Genomic DNA, 19,427 nt, shown 5'->3' with positions numbered 1-19,427 from the left:
GTACTTGCATACACAAAGAAACGAAATTTTGTTTCTCCCAGCCCACAGCAGTGCAATACCAAAAACCAACATCCAAAATTTCCCAAAAAAAACAACACCAAAGATATACAAAAACAGAGAGAACATCCATCCATCCATCCATTATCCGAAACGGCAGGCAGGGAGACACCCTAGGCAGGCCGCCAGGCCATCACACAGGGCCGGCATACACACACACACCCACACACACACACATACCTAGGGACAATTTAGTATGGCCGATTCACCTGACCTACATGTCTGGAATGTGGGAGGAAATCGGAGCCCCGGAGGAAACCCACACAGACATGGGAAGAACATGCAAACTCCACACAGAGGGCGACCTGCAACCACCCCCAAGCTTGGACTGCCCCAGGGCTTGAACCTAGGACCTTCTTGCTGTGAGGCGACCGTGCTAACCACTGCACCACTGTGCCGCCGATAGAGAGAACAAGGCAAAAAAACAAAAACAGTTAACAACAGTCTACTTGGTGCAGCGCAGTCCAAAAAAATTCCTCTTTCCAGGGAACAAACTCCAGCCAGGATGACTGTCGGAACTGCCGATCTGCATGGGCTAGCAGTTAGCTTAGCCTGCCCGCTTCCGCATCCTGTCAGACCGTTTCCTGCCCCGGCACAGCTCCAGGCAGGGGCCGTGGTCCCTGGGCCCATCGGACGAAGCAGACCAGGCACCCCCAGCTGATCCAGTGCTAGCTCCCCCAGCCACACACCTTCGACACACCTCCCCCACACTCCACATGACGACGCATACAAAAACACTGCATGCATAGTCGACGCTAGGCGAGGCCGCCACCAGACCGCCTCGGTAATTCCTCTTAGGTACAGCTCCAGGCAGGGCCTTACAGCTCCGGAAAGGGTTGTAAGCTCTCTGAGCCGATCCAACGCCAGCTCTCCTAGCCATTAAATTAAAAAAATTGATGAACAAAATAGAAAAACTTCACATGAAGATACAAACATAGATGCAGACGTGGACAAAGACACTGCATAGTCAGCACTGGGTGAGGCCGCCGCAAATGCAAGTTCGTGCCGCCATCTTCCCACACCGGAAGATGTTGATGTTGGAATATACCCAGCATCTCTACTCCGCACATGTCCAAACCATCTCAATCTTGCCTCTCTTGCTTTGTCCCCAAACCATCCAACCTGAGCTGTCCCTCTAATATACTCGTTGCTAATCCTGTCCTTTTTCGTCACTCCCAATTAAAATCTTAACATCTTCAACTCTGCCAACTCCAGCTTCACCTCCTGTCTTTTTGTCAGTGCCACCATCTCCAAACCATACAACATAGCTTGTCTCACTACTATTTTGTGAACCTTCCCTTAACCTTAACTCTTGCTTGTACCATTCTGTCGCAAATCACTCCTGACACTCTTCTCCACTCTGCCTGCACTCTCTTCTTCACCTCTCTTCCGCGCTCCGCGTTACCTGTTACTTTGAACAGTTGACCCCAAGTATTTAAACTCATCCCCCTTTGTCATCTCTATTCCTTGCATCCTCACCATTCCGCTGTCTTCCCTCTCATTCGCACATATGAATCCTTTCTTGCTGCTACTGACCTTCATTCCTCTTCTCTCCAGTGCATACCTCCACTTCTCTAGGCTCTCCTCAGCCTGCTCCCTACTCTCACTACAGATCACAATGTCATCCGTGAACATCATAGTCCACGGAGACTCCTGCCTGATCTCGTCCGTCAACCTGTCCATCCCCATTGCAAACAAGAAAGGGCTGAGAGCCGATCCTTGATGTAATCCCCCCTCCACCTTGAACCCATCTGTCATTCCAACCACATACCTCACCACTGTCACACTGCCCTCATAATATCCTGCACCATTCTTACATACTTTTCTGCCACTCCCGACTTCAGTACCACAATACAATACACTACTACAGTACTACACCCTGTCTCTTGGCACTCTGTCATATGTGTTCTCTAAATCAACAAAGACACGATGAGGCTCCCTCTGACCTTCTCTATACTTCATCAAAATTCTCAAAGCAATCATCGCATCTGTCGTGCTCTTTTGCAGCATGAAACCATAGTGCTGCTCACTAATCTTCCCCTCTCCTCTTAACTTAGCTTCTATTACTGTTTCCCATATCTTCACGCTGTGACTGATCAACTTTATACCTTTGTAGTTACTACAGCTCTGCACATCAGCCTTATTCTTGAAAATTGGTATTAGTATGCTTCTTCTCCACTCCTCAGGCATCCTCTCACTTTCCAAGATTATGTTAAACAATCTAGTTAAAAACTCCATTGCCATCTCTCCTAAACATCTCCATGCCTCCACAAGTATGTTATCTGGACCAACCACGTTTCCACTCTTCATCCTCTTCATAGTTGCTCTCACTTCATCCTTGATAATCTACCAATCTTTCTGATTCACTATCCCCACATCATCCAACCTTCTCTCTCTCTCTCTCTCTCTCTCTCTCTCTCTCTCTCTCTCTCTCTCTCTCTCTCTCTCGTTTTCTTTATTCATCAGCCCTCAGAGTACTCCTTCCACCTTCTCAACACACTCTCCTCACTTCTTAGCACATTACCATCTTTATCCTTTATTGCCCTAACCTGCTGCAGGTACTTCCCAGCTCGGTCCCTCTGTCTAGCCAATCGGTATGAGTCCTTTTCTCATTCCTTAGTGTCCAGCCTCTCATACAACTCACCATATTCCTTTTCCTTTGCCCGCGCCACCTCTGTTTTTGCTTTACGCCGCATCTCCTTGTACCCCTGTCTGCTTTCTTCCTCTCTCTGACTATCCCATTTCTTCTTTGCCAACCTCTTCCTCTGTATGTTTTCTTTGCTGTACTTCCTCATTCCACCACCAAGTCTCCTTGTCTTCCTTCCTCTGTCCTGATGACGCACCAAGTACCTTCCTTGCTGTCTCCCTCACTGTTTCTGCAGTGATTGCCCAGCCATCCGGCAACTCTTCATTACCTTCCAGTTCCTGTCTTAACTCCTCCCTGAACTCCACACAACAATCTTCCTTCTTCAAGTTGCACCATTTGATCCTTGGCTCTGCCTTCACTCTCTTCCTCTTCTTGATCTCCAAAGTCATTCTACAGACCACCATCGGATGCTGCCTAGCTACGTTCTCCCCTGTCACCCCCTTGCAGTCTCCAATCCCTTTCAAATCGCACCTCCTGCATAAGATGTAGTCCACCTGTGTGCACTTTCCTCCACTCTAATACGTCACCCTGTGTTCCTTCCTCTTCCTGAAATATGTATTCACCACAGCCATTTCCATCCATTTTGCAAAATCCACCACCATCTGTCCTTCCACATTTCTCCCCTTGACACCATACCTACCCATCACTTCTGTTCCCTTCACCAACATGCCCATTGAAGTCTGCTCCACACAGTATATCTACCTTCCTTCTTTCCATCATATCAGCTAGTTCTCTTCCTTTACCAGTCATAGTGCCAACATTCAAAGTCCCAACTCTCACCTCCACACTCTTTCTCCTCTCCTGCTGCCTCTGGACATGCCTTCCCCCTCTCCTTCTCCTTCACCCAACTGTAGCATAGTTTCCACCAGCACCCTGCTGCTCAACAGTACCGGTGGCGGTCATTGGTAACCCAGGCCTCGACTGATCCAGTATGGAAATCTCATTTAAGGTCCACATATTTAATTTAGCAAAGGTTTTACACCAGATGCCCTTCCTGACACAACCCTCCCCATTTATGTGGGCTTGAGACTGGCACTAGGAATGCACTGCCTTGGGCTAAAATGTTTGGTTTAAAATTCATTTATATTTTACTGTATATATTACATCAGAATTCGTACTATTTACAACTTTACAACTTTATTTTCAATCAGCTTGATTAAGGAGAGCCTGTTAAGGAGCATGTGTTGGTGTTGTTGGGGGGGTTTTTTTCTCTCTCTTTTCAAAATGCTTTATTTCATGCCAGCACTGATCTGTTCCCTGTTAACCCTAGGATTATGACGAAGAGGATGAGGAGGAAGAAGAAGATGAGGATGACGATGAGGATGAGGACGATGGAGGGATGGGGGAGGAAGGAGAAGACAGTAATGAGGAGAGTGGAAATGGCAACGAGGCCTATGAGGGAGATGACACAGAGGTTCGTTAAATTTCTCTCATACACATGCACCCACACATTGATACTTCTGTAGTTGTGAGAAGCGCTTGGCAATATATTGATATATCTAGTATATCGTGTTATGAGACTATATCATCTGAGATCATGATATATCTTAATTATTGTCATTGCCTGGTCTTAAAGGTCAAATTACAGTGAAGTGATGCAATTTTCTGAATTTATTAGACGTTTTAGCTGAGTAAAATAAATGTGATTTCACATTTTCTTTTGTGTAAATATCTTGTGAAAGTCATCCCCAAAATATTGTCGCATTATTGATATCAAGTTATTCAGTCAAAAATACTGTGATGTTTAATTTTGTCAGAATTGCCTAACCGTAGTTGTGAGCACCTGTCATTGACTACATATCACTATTCTAACTTTAACGCTAACACCAAGTCCTTAATTTAAAATAGAAGTGATGACCAGCCAAAATGTCTTCATGTCTCATGTCAAAAATGTCCACAGTCTTATGGTTAAAAACTCAAATTGGTCCTCACAAAACCCTGAATCATGCACTTCCTTCCAAAGAAAGTTGTTGTTCGACAATCTCTCCCACCCACTCAGTTACACGCTTGCACACCCTGCCCGGGCCACCAACTCAGTTTTTCCATGTTCCCTCATTCCTCCATTAGACACACACGTGTTTTATCCCTATGTCGTAACGCTCGCCTGTCTGTGTGCTATGTGTTGACATTAGTTGTCTACTTTTTACTTCAGTCCTAAATGCACACACTCACACACGCAAACATTTTGAATGAGATGAGTCAGTGTCTGAGTGTTGGAGTTACCTTCATTGGCACTCTCCTACACAGAGGGTTGGACAGTAAGTTACACGAGTCAAACACCTTTTCCCCAACAGGAAGTGAGTGGTGTCACATGATCCCACCATTCCAGACGATGCTACTTTTCAAAGCAGAAACAAAGTAGAAAAAAATCATATCCAATTCAAGGAATCACATCCAGTATCTTTGAACACAACGTAGGATTTTTAAAAAAAAAGAAAAGGCGATGACTTTTTTTTTTTTTTTAAATTTATTTCTGATTTTTCCCTTTTTTTCTCCCAATTTAGTGGCCAATTGATCCCTATTTTAATTCAAACACCCACCCTCGTATTGCATGCGTTCGCCAACTGCATCTCTCCGGCCGGCAGTCTCGAAGGAAAGCGCCTCCCCACTTTCGCGACAAGGCGAATCCAAGCCGAACCACTGTTTTTCCGACACACACAGAGACGCATTCACATGACGAACACAAGCCGACTCCGCCCCCCTCCCGAAGACAGCGTTGCCAATGATTGCTGCTTCATCGAGTCCGGCCATAGTCGGATCTGACGAGACCGGGGCGCGAACCCCAGTCCCCAGTGGGCAACTGCATCGACACCAAACCGATGCTTAGACCGCTACGCCACCGCGGACGATGACTTTTTTTTGGGGAGGGGGGTTCCCCTTTGTTCTCCCCAATTGTATGTGGCCAATTACCCTACTCTTCCGAGCCGTCCCTGTTGCTGCTCCACCCCCTCTGCCGATCCCGGGAGGGCTGCAGACTACCACGTCTCCTCTGATACATGTGGAGTCACCAGCTGCTTCTTTTCACCTAACAGTGAGGAGTTTCTCCAGGGGGACGTAGCGCATGGGAGGATCACGCTATCCCCCCAGTTCCCCCTCCCCCCTGAACAGGTGCCCCGACCGACCAGAGGAGGCACCAATGCAGCGACCAGGATACATACCCACATCTGGCTTCCCACTCGCAGACATGGCCAATTGTGTCTGTACGGACGCCCAACCAAGCCAGCGGTAACGCGGGGATTCGAGCCGGCGATCCCCGTGTTGGTAGGCAATGGAATAGACCGCTACACTACCCGGATGCCAACAGGCGATGACAAGTTTGAAAAGGAGATTCAGCTTGTTCTTTCAAGTTATTACCCTCAAATAAAATTTAAGGAATTTCAAAGAGAAGCATTTTGTTACATTTACACTCTTGCTCTTTTTTTCTGCCTTTTTGTGGCGTTGTGCATTCTTTTCTTTTTTTTTCTTTTTGTAAAATTGTTGTTTATGTTTTCAATATTTGCAGCATCTCTGCATTTTTTTCACATGTGCGGCAAATACCGATCGATGTCCATTACCTTAACATTCTCAATTAGTTCATGGATTATTTTTTCCCCCAAGAAATCAGTTAAATGATTTTCAACAGACTGCTCCTTCAACCTTCTAGTGCCTGCTTTAGAAATTTGCACTAAACAAGAATTCAGACAACTAAAGCATGTTGCCTTTATCAACTTGACAGGAGTCTGTACTGCCGGAGCTACCATGCTTTCAGGACGTGTCCATGCAAAAGATAGTCAGTGTACTTTTTTGATATTATATATTATATCGGTTGTTGAACATTAAGTTCTATGCATTAAATCAAGGTGTCAATTTAGAATTGATTAGATCAAGATATGAATGATTTCAAAATGTTCATGCTGTAATGGTTAACATTGCAACATGTAATGTGGCAATATTTTTAAATTTCAGTTAAAACAATTGTGTTTGGTGGGCCATATCTTTTTCTTTTGGTGGGTATGTCCATGGTTGCTTCCTTCTTTTTATTTAAGTAAATACTCCCATCTTTTTATTTTTATCTTTTTTAACCCATCTTGGTTTGCATACTTTCTTGACAGTGCCTTCTAACTAGTTAACATTGGTATAAGTTCCCACATATGTTAAGTCAAGTCAAGTCCATTTTATTTGTATAGCCCAATATCACAAATACAAGTTTAATCTTACTGCCATCCTTGTATCATGTGAAACAGATTTTCCAGCTTCAATTAATTTCACACAGGCTGAATTCTGTGGTTGTCCCACATTTGATTCACACTTATCAAGTGATAGAATAGATCAGGGGTGGCTAACCATGTGTCTCGGAGAGCCATGTGTGTGCAGGTTTTCATTCCAACCCGACACCAGGTGATTTCACTGATCAGCAACGCTTCAACCAAAGGGGAAGAATGTATCAATGAAATTACCTGATGTGGAGTCGGGTTGGAATGAAAACCTGCATACACGTGGCTCTCTGTGGCACATGGTTAGCCACTGCTGGAATAGATGAATAGATAGGTGGCATAATGTATAATTCCATTGATTTTGAAGTGCTAAAAAGATCAAATGCATGACACTAAATAAGATTTCACATTAGGGCATTCAAAACTTTAGTGTTAATGTCAGTTAAACCTTTGACCTCTGGAGGAAGGCATAATAAACACATATTTTACAGTTTCTTGTCCTTGGTGTTTGTGCATGTGTGCGCACTCATGTTGTGGTCACACGTGTGCATTGTGGCTGTGGCTTGCAAGGAGAAAATGAATCATACTTCGTTCCTGGAAGCCGCAGTATGTGAAAAAGGTCCCATAATTTTTGTCCTGTTAAACCCCACTCCCATTCCTTCTTTCCTGTTCTCATGGTCGCTTTTCTTCTTTTCTCCATCTCTTTTTCCATCTTGGTTTTCACTCTTTCACCCTTTTCACGCTTTAATCTTTTGATTCTTTTACTTTACCCTCTCTTCTTTCACTTCGTCACCCTATTCTCCTTTCATGTTTGTTTCATTTTCCATCCATCTTCCTTTCACAGGGAGCTGATGTAACGGACCCTGGCACTGAGACAGAGGAGAGCTTGGGGGCGTCTGACTCCACCCAGCGGCCAGCCGATTCCCAGACACCCAGCTGTAAGACTCAGGAAAACCTGTCAAATGCACAAATACGCACTCACAGTTGTCCCGCCGTTCAATTAGCTATCTGACCATTTCATGATGACAGGGAAAGCTGTAATGTTATTGTCTGTCTGGAAAGAAAACTGGCAGATCTGTTAGTCAGAGTTCAGTTCCAGCTAGGACACATGAAGGCTCCTTGACCATTTTTGTTTTCATGTCAAATGCAAATAACATTTTGGTGTGTTTTTGCCACATTATAGTTGTATATTATTTTTTTATTGTTTGGGGGCGGGGGGTTTCTTCTCTTTTTCAGCCTGACATCCAAATTTATTGGCTCCTGCGATGTTTTGGTACATAGGTTTATCAAAACATGCAGTTCTTTTGCCATGCTCCATACATAGGCCTGTAACCCATGGTGCGAGCCTAATCATTTTTTAGAGTATTAATTTTTTTCTTCTCCGTTACCTGTTCCAGTTGAGGGTAGTATGATGGAGGCCTTCTCCACAGAGCAGCCTATCACAAGCTCTGCCCCACGCATGCCTCAGTCACCACGAAGACCCACACACCAGCTTCCCCCCCGTCTGAACATCCACTCTGCCCCGACACAAGAGCTGGGGCCACCCGCTCAGGTGCAGGTATGAAAAACGCTCAACTCCCCACAAGGAGAGTTTGTCTTCCTCTAGGGAGCGTTGATAAGTAAATTAATTCAAGAGTGACTAGAAGTCGGAAACATATAAAATGAGATATATTTTTACTGCCTCTATCAAAGTTGTTGTCTTGTTCACAAACTGAACCTCATTTTTAATGTCTGTTCTCTAAATCATTGTATAGCGTATCCCCATTCGCCGCCAGTCAGTAGGCAGAGTTCCTCAGCTCACCCCTGGGATGGCCGGCAGTGCTGTAAGTCATCTCTATAACTGAAGGGTTTTTAAAATTAGTCAACATTATTACAAAATGTCTGTGCCCCTGACCAAGGCAATGGAAAAAAGAACTGGAGTTGGTCCCTGGGTGCTGTAGCTGCCCAATGCTGCTATACAATAGGATGAGTTAAATGCAGAGAACAAATTCCATTGTAACCTACAATGACAAAATATGGCTTTCTTCTAAAATACTCAAAGTTAATGGTAGTTGGAAACTATAATGGTGTGCATGTGTCTCCCGTTCTCTCTCTCTCTCTCTCTCTCTCTCTCTCTCTCTCTCTCTCTCTCTCTCTCTCTCTCTCTCTCTCTCTCTCGTGAGCGTGCTGAGCAGACGTATGGGAGCAAATATTGTACATAGTGTGTTTTGTAGGGTTACTGGTTTGGTTTGTGTATATAAGGAGGTTTCAAGAGGTTTTGCGTGTGTGCGTGTTCGCGGTCGACCAGCGCTTGCTGGTCGGCGTGCTAAACGCCGACATGGAGTTTACCAAACTCACCAGGGAACATGGTCTTAAAGTGTCACCTAGTTTCCCGTGTTTGGTGAAGGAGTGTGCTTTGGCAGTCGGAGAGGTTGTGGGTCACAGCAGTGTTGAATCTGCTGCTAGGATGAACGGTGCTGTGGTGATTTTTGTCGACGCTGTAGCCAAAGCAAACAAAGTGGTTGAAGCCGGCGTTGTTGTTAATGACAGCTTCGTGTCGGTGTCGCCGCTCACCACGCCATCGACAAGAGTCACCATTTCAAACATCCTGCCCTTCATCTCCGATGAGTTTTTGACAAGAGAGCTGTGGAGGTATGGAAAAGTAGTCTCGTCCATCAGGAAACTGTCGTCTGGCTGCAAATCGCCGCTGGTGCGACATGTAGTTTCACACAGATGACAGGTTCAAATGATCCTGAACAAACAAGACCATGACTTGGATGTAGATTTTAGGGTGAAGGTAGATGATTTTGACTATGTCATCTTCGTAAACTCTGGGACCTTGAAGTGTTGCGGCTGTGGAGGGGAGGGTCATTTGGTTCAGGCCTGTCCTGAGAAACACCCCTCCGATGGCAAAACGCAGAGTGAAGCGAGAGGACACAAACAGAGTGAAACTAGGCAGAACAGTGAAGAGACAACAGAAAAGCGACAGAGTCCAGATAACGGCGACAAAACTGAACCACCCTAACAGAGTGACAAGTCTAAAAAGGAATATATAAATGATGAAAATGGAGCGCAATGTGAACAGGCAATGGCATCAAACACTACAGGTGGAGCTGCAGAAGGTGTCGTGTTGAGCAGTGAGGAGGACTTGATGGAAGACGAAACAGTCTGTAAGGTTCCTGTACTGAAGAGAAAGCAGGCGGCTGAAACGAGTGGCTCTCAAGCCAAAAAAGGAGGATTGACAAGGGAGAGAAGTAGGCAGTACGAGGAGCACCTGTCTGGGGATGAGTTGAGTATGGAGGAAGAAGAGGAGGAAGGGGACTGTGGTGTAGACAGCCGGGTACCTGTATTAAAGAAGAAGCAGCCAGAGGTACAACTGTCTGAAGATGTGTTTGATGAGCACTACGGTGCACGCCAAGTTAAGAAATTCTTGCAACAAACAAAAAATTTGAGAAATGTCAAACTTGAGAACTTCTTTGCAGACAAAGAAATGTTTCTGTACTCTGTTAAATGTCAGATGGGACGAAAAGACAGATGCGGCTACACTGATCAGGAGATATACAGATTACGGAAAATAGTTCTGAAAATTGAACAAGAATTACAACATGAAGAGTCTGAGGCAATATAAGACAAATCATGTCCCGTCCTGGTCAATGTTGCTGATGATGTTTAAGATGAGTCTGGTTGATGAGTGTGTTGCACCAGGCGCTCTTCCTCCTACTACTGCTGGAGGAGCCACCAATACATGGAACCAGGCTGGTTATCTCTGGCTGGTGCCTTCCAGGATTTCCCAGAAACTGTTTTCCTCCATGACCATCACCCCACGGCGCATAGTGGCTGCGGCAGGATTAGGACTCAACAACACCGAGGCCGTAGCTCAGCTACTCAACATGACGTCTACATGCTGCACAGGGGACTTTTTTTTTACAGCTATGACGTAAAAACTGTATGAAGGAGATGTTTTTTACCAATACTTGTTTGGACCACTCAATGTTTTTTGTCTGGTTTTTTTGGTCTGGTTTTTATTTTTTATATTTTATTTTTTTTTGTATTAACTGGATTGTGAAGAGATGATTGTGTTCGGGTATAAACTGTTGGGACTGTTGGACGGTAGCGTATTTGGAATAAATGTACTTTTTAAAACTCAAACTCTCTCTCTTTCTCTTTCTGTCTTGGTGCATGCAGGGGGTCAGTGTGTTTGGTGAGAGCGACCTGCTGTCAGTAAATTCGATGTATTTATCTAATTTGTAGTAGGTTATTTTTGTCTTTAGGGCTGATGGTTTCAGATTGAGTTTGTGGGGGTTTTTTTTGGTCGTAGGCTACATTTGCTGTAGTCTGTGTTTTGTTTGTCTTTTTCTTTTTTGACGTGAGAGAGATGGCGTCCTCAGAGACACTTTCTCTCTCTATCCAACATGGAGTGCGTGTTCAGCCCGATCCATCTGTTCCGATAGTGGTGGTTCTCCTGGCTGCGGGAGACCATGTGGGACACAACAACCTATCTTATGCCTCCAGGATGAACAAAGGTGTCAGAATCAGAATTCTTTATTCATCCCCGAGGGGAAATTGGGTTCTATTACAGACACTCACGCTCTAGTAAGAAAAACTAACAACAAAACAAGAAAATAAAAACAAGAAAAACAGAAACAAATAGAAATAAAAGATAAAATGAATAGAAATAAGAACAAACTATCACAAGCATGGTGCACATAACACCCTATCTATACTGCACTACCGCAGAACAAAACAAACGGCACAAACAAAACCCGACAGGGTAAAACAAGTCGAAGGGCCAGTCCAATGACCATTAACTCCGAGTGTCTGACATTCTGAGGGAGGAGTAGTAAGGTTTGATGGCCACAGGCAGGAATGACCTCCTGTGGCACTCTGTAGTGCATTTCAGCAGAATGAGTCTATTACTAAAACAACTGTGTGGTTTTTTTTCCCCTGAAAGGGGAGCGTTTTTTGGCTGAGCTAATAGCGAGCAGCGTCTCTCTGAATGGCGTCTGTCTGCAGGTTTCCCTGCTTGCCATGCCTTCCACCCGGGTCACCGTCTCCGGTGTTCCCCCCGTTAATTCCCAATGAGGTGTTGGAGCGGGAGCTGCAGCGCTTCAGGAAGCTGGAGAGTAGTTTTAGGATTATGGAGTTAGACTGTACAAACAATAAAGTGAAACATGTCCAATCCCTCAGCAGACAGGTGTCCGTGTTTCTGAATTGTCCATCACAGATGCTGGAGGTTTCCTTCAGAGTAAAACATGAGGAGGGACATTACATGGTATATGCCAGCAAAGGCAGCATGAAATGTTTTGAGTGTAGGGATGTGGGGCACAAGTAGAACGCTTGCCCTCACAGGCCGGCCAAGGGATGCCCTGAGCCAAGGGCAAGGCTGGCCAAGGAGCGCACTAACACCGGTGCTCCTCAGCCGGCGGATGATGCTGCTCCACAAGAGGGCGGTGCCCTGCCGACTGAGCCTGAGGCAGGAGAGGGATACAGTGGGAAGGCAGATAATCAGGCAGGGGAACAGCGAGTTGATTCGGGGAGTGAGAATGTAATTAATGACAGCTTGGCTGTCCCAAGTGTCACAACAGAAGAAAGTAAAGGAGCAGAGGACACACCGGCAACAGGAGAACGCAGCGGAAAAGGGCTAGCAGCTGGACCTGACCAAAGTCAGGCTGGTGGTGCATAGGGGAGAAGGGGTGAGTCTTGCAATATGGAGAGTGTTGCTGGTGGAGATAAGGTGGTGGAAATAGGGTATGACAATGACTCTGACTGTATCTCTGTTACAGACTCACAATCACACAGTGAAGCGCTGTACATGCTAGAGGAAATTAATGGTTTCTTTGACAACACCTTTGGAAAATCTGTGAAAGTATCTTGAGTATTTTCCAGATATAGGACATTTTATTAGAAGTGTATTGACTTTGCAGAAAGTAGTTTGTTTTGATTTGTTAGATGAAGACAAAAAAGTTTCCGTTTGAAAAAACACATAACAGGTCTCAGAAAGGTGCTTAAATCAAATCAAATCAAAATCAAATCAATTTTATTTGTATAGCCCAATATCACAAATTACAAATTTGCCTCAGTGGGCTTAACAGCAACACAACATCCTGTCCTTAGACCCTCTCATCGAATAAGGAACAACTCCCTAAAAAAACCCTTTAACAGGGAGAAAAAAATAGGAAGAAACCTCAGGGAGAGCAACAGAGGAGGGATCTCTCTCCCAAGACGGACAGCGTGCAATGGATGTTGTGTTCACGCAATTTACATAATACAACATTGAAAGAGGATAACAGAATTATAATGGACATAAAATTTATGAAGAACATGATGCACAGAATGCCAAGCAAGTGTCCAGACGCCACCGGAACAGTCCAGGACCCAAGCCATGCGACCAGCATCATCATGTAAAAGAAGAAAAACTTATGTGAGGAGTGGAAGGGCAGGCAGCATCCAAATGGCGACCACCATCACCACAGAGACCTGGGAGGAGAACCGACTGCACATGCACGCAAGAGAGACTCGCATGACACCATTCAAACACAGAAAAAGAGAAAGGAGAAGACATCATTCAGAGAGAGAGAAAAGACATGTTAGAGAAGAGAACAGTTTGCAATAGTCAGTCATAATCAGTTAAGTCATCAACTAGTCATAATCTATACTCTGTAATATATACTCGATAATCTCGTCGGCAGAACAGTGGTGGGTAAATTCATTGAGACAGAAAACCAACACGCCATCCAGTCCAGGTTGTGAAGCACTCAACTTAAAGGCAACTAATTGTAAGCTAAGGCAAAAAGATGAGTTTTAAGTTTGGATTTAAAGGACTGAACAGACTGATTGTCTGATGGCAGCAGGCAGATTATTCCACAACAATGGAGTTATGGCAGGCTGCTTAAGCCTCCAGTGAGACACTAATTTTCTTTCCAGGAGTCCCTTCTGGGTGTTCGGGGGGGGGGGCTGTGTGGCGGACACTAGGGGCTATGCCTCTCACCCAGCAGGACTGTGAGCTGGGGGCGTGGTTTACGTTCCCGGGCTCGCCGGTGCAGGGTTGTTCCTGTTGCAGTTGGTTTTTGGAGTTGAGGAATAAACATCAAACTCGCCTTGGTCTCCTGTGTTTTTCCTCATTCCTGCCACAATATAATATTATTATAGCAGACACAATGTGTTCTTCCAGATAAGTAGGACTTAAGCCAAGCAAGAGCTAAGCCAGAGACACCAAAATTACAATTTATTCTGTCTAATATACAGTGATCCGTGGTGTCAAAGGCTGCACTGAGGTCCAGTAGTAGAAGCATGGAAGTGGAATCAGAGTCGATAGCCAGTAAAAGATCATTTACCACTCTGGTCAGAGCAGTTTCAGTGGAGTGACAGGGCCTGAAAGCCGACTGAAAAGGTTCATATAGATGGTTTTCTTTTATATGGGTCAAAAGTTGATACACAACTCTCTCTAGTACTTTAGAGAAGAATGGAAGATTAGAGACTGGCCGATAGTTATTAAGAGACTCTGGATCAAGGTGTGGTTTTTAAGCAGAGGTTTAACCACAGCTGTCTTAAAACTGCTGGGAACAATGCCAGTAGTAAGAGATAAATTAACGATGTCTAGCATTGTAGGTCCAAGAAAAGGCCAGAGGTCTTTAAAATGTTTTGCTGGCATTTACATATGAGAATCAACAGGGTACAGATTGGGTTCACATGGAACTCTTATCCAATCCTTTACCGATATTCACCTCTCCACTACCACATAATCGTAACATACAAATAACAAACCCAGTGGTTAAAGCTTCACTTAGGATATGGCTCCAGTTTAGGAGGCATTTAGGATTAAAGCATGCTAGCAGTCTTTTTCCAGTAGCAAATAATCAATTCTTCTTGCCATCTGTGTTAGATAACACATTTCAACTTTGGCATAGAAATGGACTGGTGTTTTTCTGTGATCTATTTAAAGATGGAACATTCGCCTCATTTGAAACACTTACCAAAGACCATAACATACCCAGATCCCATTTTTTTAGATACCTTCAAATCCGTAGTTTTGCCAAGAAAGTGTCTCCCTCATTTCCGTATCTGCCAACCAGGAGCCAATTAGATGTTATTCTAGAGAAGGATCCCTTTGGGAAAAAACGGGTCTCTATAATTTACACACTGATACAGGGATTGAAACAGATATCCTGGGACAAAACAAAAACTGCATGGGAGAGAGATTTGGGTGTAGAGCTTTCTGAAGAGGCATGGCGGGACAGCTTAACTCGTATTCATACGTCTTCATTGTGTATACGACATGGGTTAATTCAGTTTAAGGTGCTTCACCGTCTTCACTACTCGGGGGACAAGCTTGCCAGAATCTTTCCCACCACAGACCCTAGCTGTCTGAGGTGGTCATAGTCCAGCCTCGGTGGGACACATGTTCTGGGCATGCCCCTCCCTCAACAGTTATTGGGGACAGATATTTAATGTATTCTCACATATCTGTAAACAGACCATAAACCCCGATTTTCACACAGCCGTCTTTGGCATACCACCCCCTAACTGTAAGGTCACAACTTTGCAGGCAAATGCTCTAGCATTTGCCTCATTACTAGCACGCAGACTTATCCTATTTAACTGGAAGTCAAATAAAGCGCCATCATTTTTGCAGTGGTTGAGGGAGGTGCTGTCCTTTCTACCTTTAGAAACACTCCGATATAAAATATGTAAAACCCGCAAAAAATGTACTTTGACCTGGAGTCCTTTCATAGACTTTATTGAAGGGTTTCCCTTTTATTGAATGTACTTTTTATATACCTGGTTGTAACGAAAATACTTATAGATATATGTGTACAACTTTATATTGTCTTCAAAAATATGGTTATTATGTGGAATTGGAATAAGAAATCCCTGCATAGTCTTTTTTTTTTTTAGCCTTGGGGGGGGAGGGGGGATTCCTGCATGTTTATTTTTGTTGTTGTTGTTGTTGTTCATGTGCTTTGTATACCTGTTCCAAAAAAACTTGAAAATTGGAAAATAAAGTTTATTAAAAAAAAATGTTTTGCTGGTAAGGGATCAAGTAGGCAAGCAGTTGGTTTAGAAGCTGACACGAACTTAGTCAAAGTATTAAGAGAGATAGTCTCAAAAACTGTAATAACTGGAACTGTCAGTGACTCGTGTAGATATGAATTTAGTATGACGGGATCTGCAGGAGTAGATGGAGTTGAAGAACTAATTTTGTTTAAGAGCTCATCAACCTTATTGCAGAAAAAATCTAGAAATTCATGGTCCGTGAATGGTGAGCAGCTAATAGACGACTGCTTTTTAGTAAATTTAGATACAGTGTCAAAGAGAAATCTGGGGTTATGTTTATTAATATTAAGTGAGAGAGATACAATGTTTTTGCAGTAGATAAAGCACGCTTGTATTTCAATAAACACTCGTGCCACGATAGGTAAAAAGCTTCCAATTTTGATTTTCGCCATTTACGTTCCAGTCTCCTGCAGGTCCGCTTAAGAGCACGTGTCTCATCATTAAACCAGGGTGTAGGCCTCTTAAGTCACCTAGCTCTGGTAGTGAGAAGTGCAACTGAATCGAGGAGACTAGAGAGGGCCACATTTAAGTCACTAGTGAAATTTTCAACAGAGTCATTTACCATAGTGAAAGGAGCCAAGACTTCAGGCAGCTGCTGGCCAAATGCAGCTACAGTGGAGGGACCGATATGGCGAGTGGCAATTACATCTGTGCTGACATTAACTGGACAGGCCAATAATGCTTCAAATTTGATGAGAAAATTATCAGACACAGCAGATGTGGTTGGTAAGACATTCAGATCAGAAACAGCTATTCCTTTAGATAAAACCAAATCAAGGGTGTTACCACTGCAATGAGTCGACTCTTGAACAAACTGAGTGAACCCAAAAGTATTAACTAGTGCCAGAAAGGCTTTACTTAGAGGATCAGCAGCCTTATTCAGATGAATATTGAAATCACCTAGAATTAGAATCTCATCAGAGTGAGTAACAAGGCCTGAGACAAATTCTCCAAATTCTTCAAGAAATAACAAGTAACAGCCAGGAGGCCGATAGAGTATCACAATTTGGACTGAGCCGAGTCTATTCATGGCTGAGGGAGATGGACCAAGAATAAGAGACTCAAAAGACTGGAATTTAGATTCAAGTCTAGAAGTCAGATTGAAAATAGATTTATATATTAAGGCAACACCCCCACCTTGTTTATTTGCCCGAGCTACATGGGCATAAGTATAGTCAGGTGGGGGAGCTTCATTTAAGGGAAGGAAAACATTTGGTTTCAGCCATGTTTCACATAACCCAATCATATCAAAACTATGTTCAAAAATCAGATCATTTATTAGTAAGGCTTTGGTAGACAGTGATCTGATATTTATGAAACCAAATTTAAGCATCTTATGGAAGTGATCAGTAGTAGGCAGAGCTTTAGAGCCAGTAATGGGTGAAAGATTAATTGGAATTAGACACCTTGTTGAGAGTTTTGGCCACCAACGCTTTGGACGATATGTGGTCACATTCTTGATAACATTAGCTGTTTGGTTTTGTAGATCATTAGGTACTTTGTCGCACATCTCACCACTACCAGTGGTAGGAATAATTACTAGATTATTGTGATTCACACATTTAGGAGAGGAGAGCTTGGGAGCAATACAGCAGGGTAGGGAGACAGTCTCAATGTTATAGACCAAGCTATCAGGCTGATAATCTACACTATGAGAAATTCCCTGACTAACATTAATTAAACTACTTGACTCCACATCCGCACTAGATTTAAACCTAGCAGGCTCTCTAATCACCTGCAACCTGCTGAATGATAAGTCGCTAGTGTCAAACTAAACGTAAACAGCTATCTATATTGCTAGACAAAAGAGTGGCGCTGTCCCCAGTAGGGTGAATGCTGTAGGGTGAATGCCTTAAGACTAATAAAGGAAGAGGTTCAAAAAGGTTAAAGGCTAAGTAAGGTCATGATTAGTGTGTTGTTTATATCATCTCTCCCTGTCTTTGGTACACAAGGTGAGGGTCAGCTCCTTGAATTGGTGGGAGGGATCGACAGAAGAGGGCAGTCATTTCAGAAATGATCACACAGAAAAGATTAGACAGTTTTTTTGCAGGAAACACAGCAACAAAGAGAATGAGATAGACTGGAGTTTGTGATGGAAGGGCCAGTATTTTCTGTCTCATGGGTCTAATTTCTCTGCTGGTATAGCCATTCTATTTTCTCCAGGGCTTAATGTTGATATCACCTCTACCACAGAGAGAGTGATAGGCAGGGCTTAAGTGGTCAGAGCAAAATTACAGGACCCATTTTTATATATGCTCCGAATCAGGGCTCAGACAGGCTGGACATCTTTCAGAAAATAAAGGTTTTCTTAAAACAGTGATCCGAGCGAATGTGTAGTGACGGGGGGAGATTGGAATTGAACTACAAATTTCACATTAGACAGTACGGGAGAGGAACCCCACTTACAGTCATCCACCACTTTATCACAAGTGATTTCAGAATCAAGTGTAATGGATGTATGGAGAAACATCCCCAGGTTAGGCTGTATACATGGGTTAAGGTGCTAGATGGGAATGTGAGTGCAGCCAGGCTGGATAGGGTTTACATATCACATAGGTTAAGCAACAAGTTATTGAACAGTCACATTCACCCAGTAGGTTTCACTGACCATCACTTAATCACTCCAGATTTACATCTCACCAACCACTAAATGCAGCTCATACTGGCACTTTAATTTTAAGCTGCTTCAGGACAGTGGTTTCTGTCAGAAATTTGAGACATTCTGGGGAATCTGGAAAGGAAGGAAGACTTTGAGTCCCTTAGTCAGTGATGGGAAGTGGGCAAGGCACATATACGAGTTTTCTGTCAACAGTATAGAAGTCGTTCCACAGTGAAAGTCAAAAGAGTCATTCAGGATTTAGAAAAAGAAATCCAGGATTTGGAAAAAAAAGTAGATTCACTCACAACAGCACAGATAAGACACAGGCTTCAACAAAAGAATCAGGAATTAGGTTCTTTTTTACATGAAAGAGTTAAAGGGGCTTTGGTCAGGTCAAGGTTTGCCAGGGTTAGAGACATGGATGCTCCCACCTCCCTCTTCTTTAACCTGGAGAAGTCTGTCTCTCAGATAAAACAAATGGTCTGCCTCCGCCTCCCTGATGCTACGGCGACAACTGACCTGGTTGAGATGAGACAACATGCCGTAGAGTTCTATAGTGCCCTCTTCAGGATGGAAGACTAACAGACGAACTGCTGCATGGGCTTCCTTAGTTGAGCTCAGAGGACAGAGCCGTCCTGAATGCCAACAGCACACTACTGCTGTGGGTCAGATGGCTTCTGGTTGAGCTCCTGGACTGGACAGACTTCCTGCAGACTTTTATAAGCACTTCTGGAAGTCTTTGGGAGCCAGCCTGTGGGAGGTGCTGCAGGAGTGTTCTCAGACAGGCCTGTTACTGGCATCCTGTCGGCATGCAGTTTTTTCACTTTTACCCAAAAAAAGGAGATTTGGCTTTACTTAAGAACTGGAGACCAGTGGCTTTGTTAGGTACAGACTACAA

The 19,427-nt window shown here is 43.9% G+C and overlaps 1 protein-coding gene across 1 annotated transcript in view; it reads left to right on the top strand.

The window, feature by feature from the left end:
• The window catches only part of tprb (translocated promoter region b, nuclear basket protein), a 69,972-nt gene that overhangs the window by 41,930 nt on the left and 8,615 nt on the right, over positions 1-19,427 (top strand). The window contains exons 41-44 of the mRNA XM_056275925.1: positions 3,975-4,118; positions 7,742-7,835; positions 8,295-8,455; positions 8,652-8,720. Of these exons, the coding sequence (XP_056131900.1) occupies positions 3,975-4,118; positions 7,742-7,835; positions 8,295-8,455; positions 8,652-8,720 (468 nt within the window). The remainder of the gene's footprint in view (positions 1-3,974; positions 4,119-7,741; positions 7,836-8,294; positions 8,456-8,651; positions 8,721-19,427) is intronic.

The sequence above is a fragment of the Lampris incognitus genome, chromosome 3 (assembly GCF_029633865.1).
Source record: "Lampris incognitus isolate fLamInc1 chromosome 3, fLamInc1.hap2, whole genome shotgun sequence".
In the NCBI taxonomy this organism is placed as follows: domain Eukaryota; kingdom Metazoa; phylum Chordata; class Actinopteri; order Lampriformes; family Lampridae; genus Lampris; species Lampris incognitus.
The sequence above is the reverse complement of the archived record's forward strand: the minus strand, read 5'-3'. Positions and strand labels throughout refer to the sequence as shown.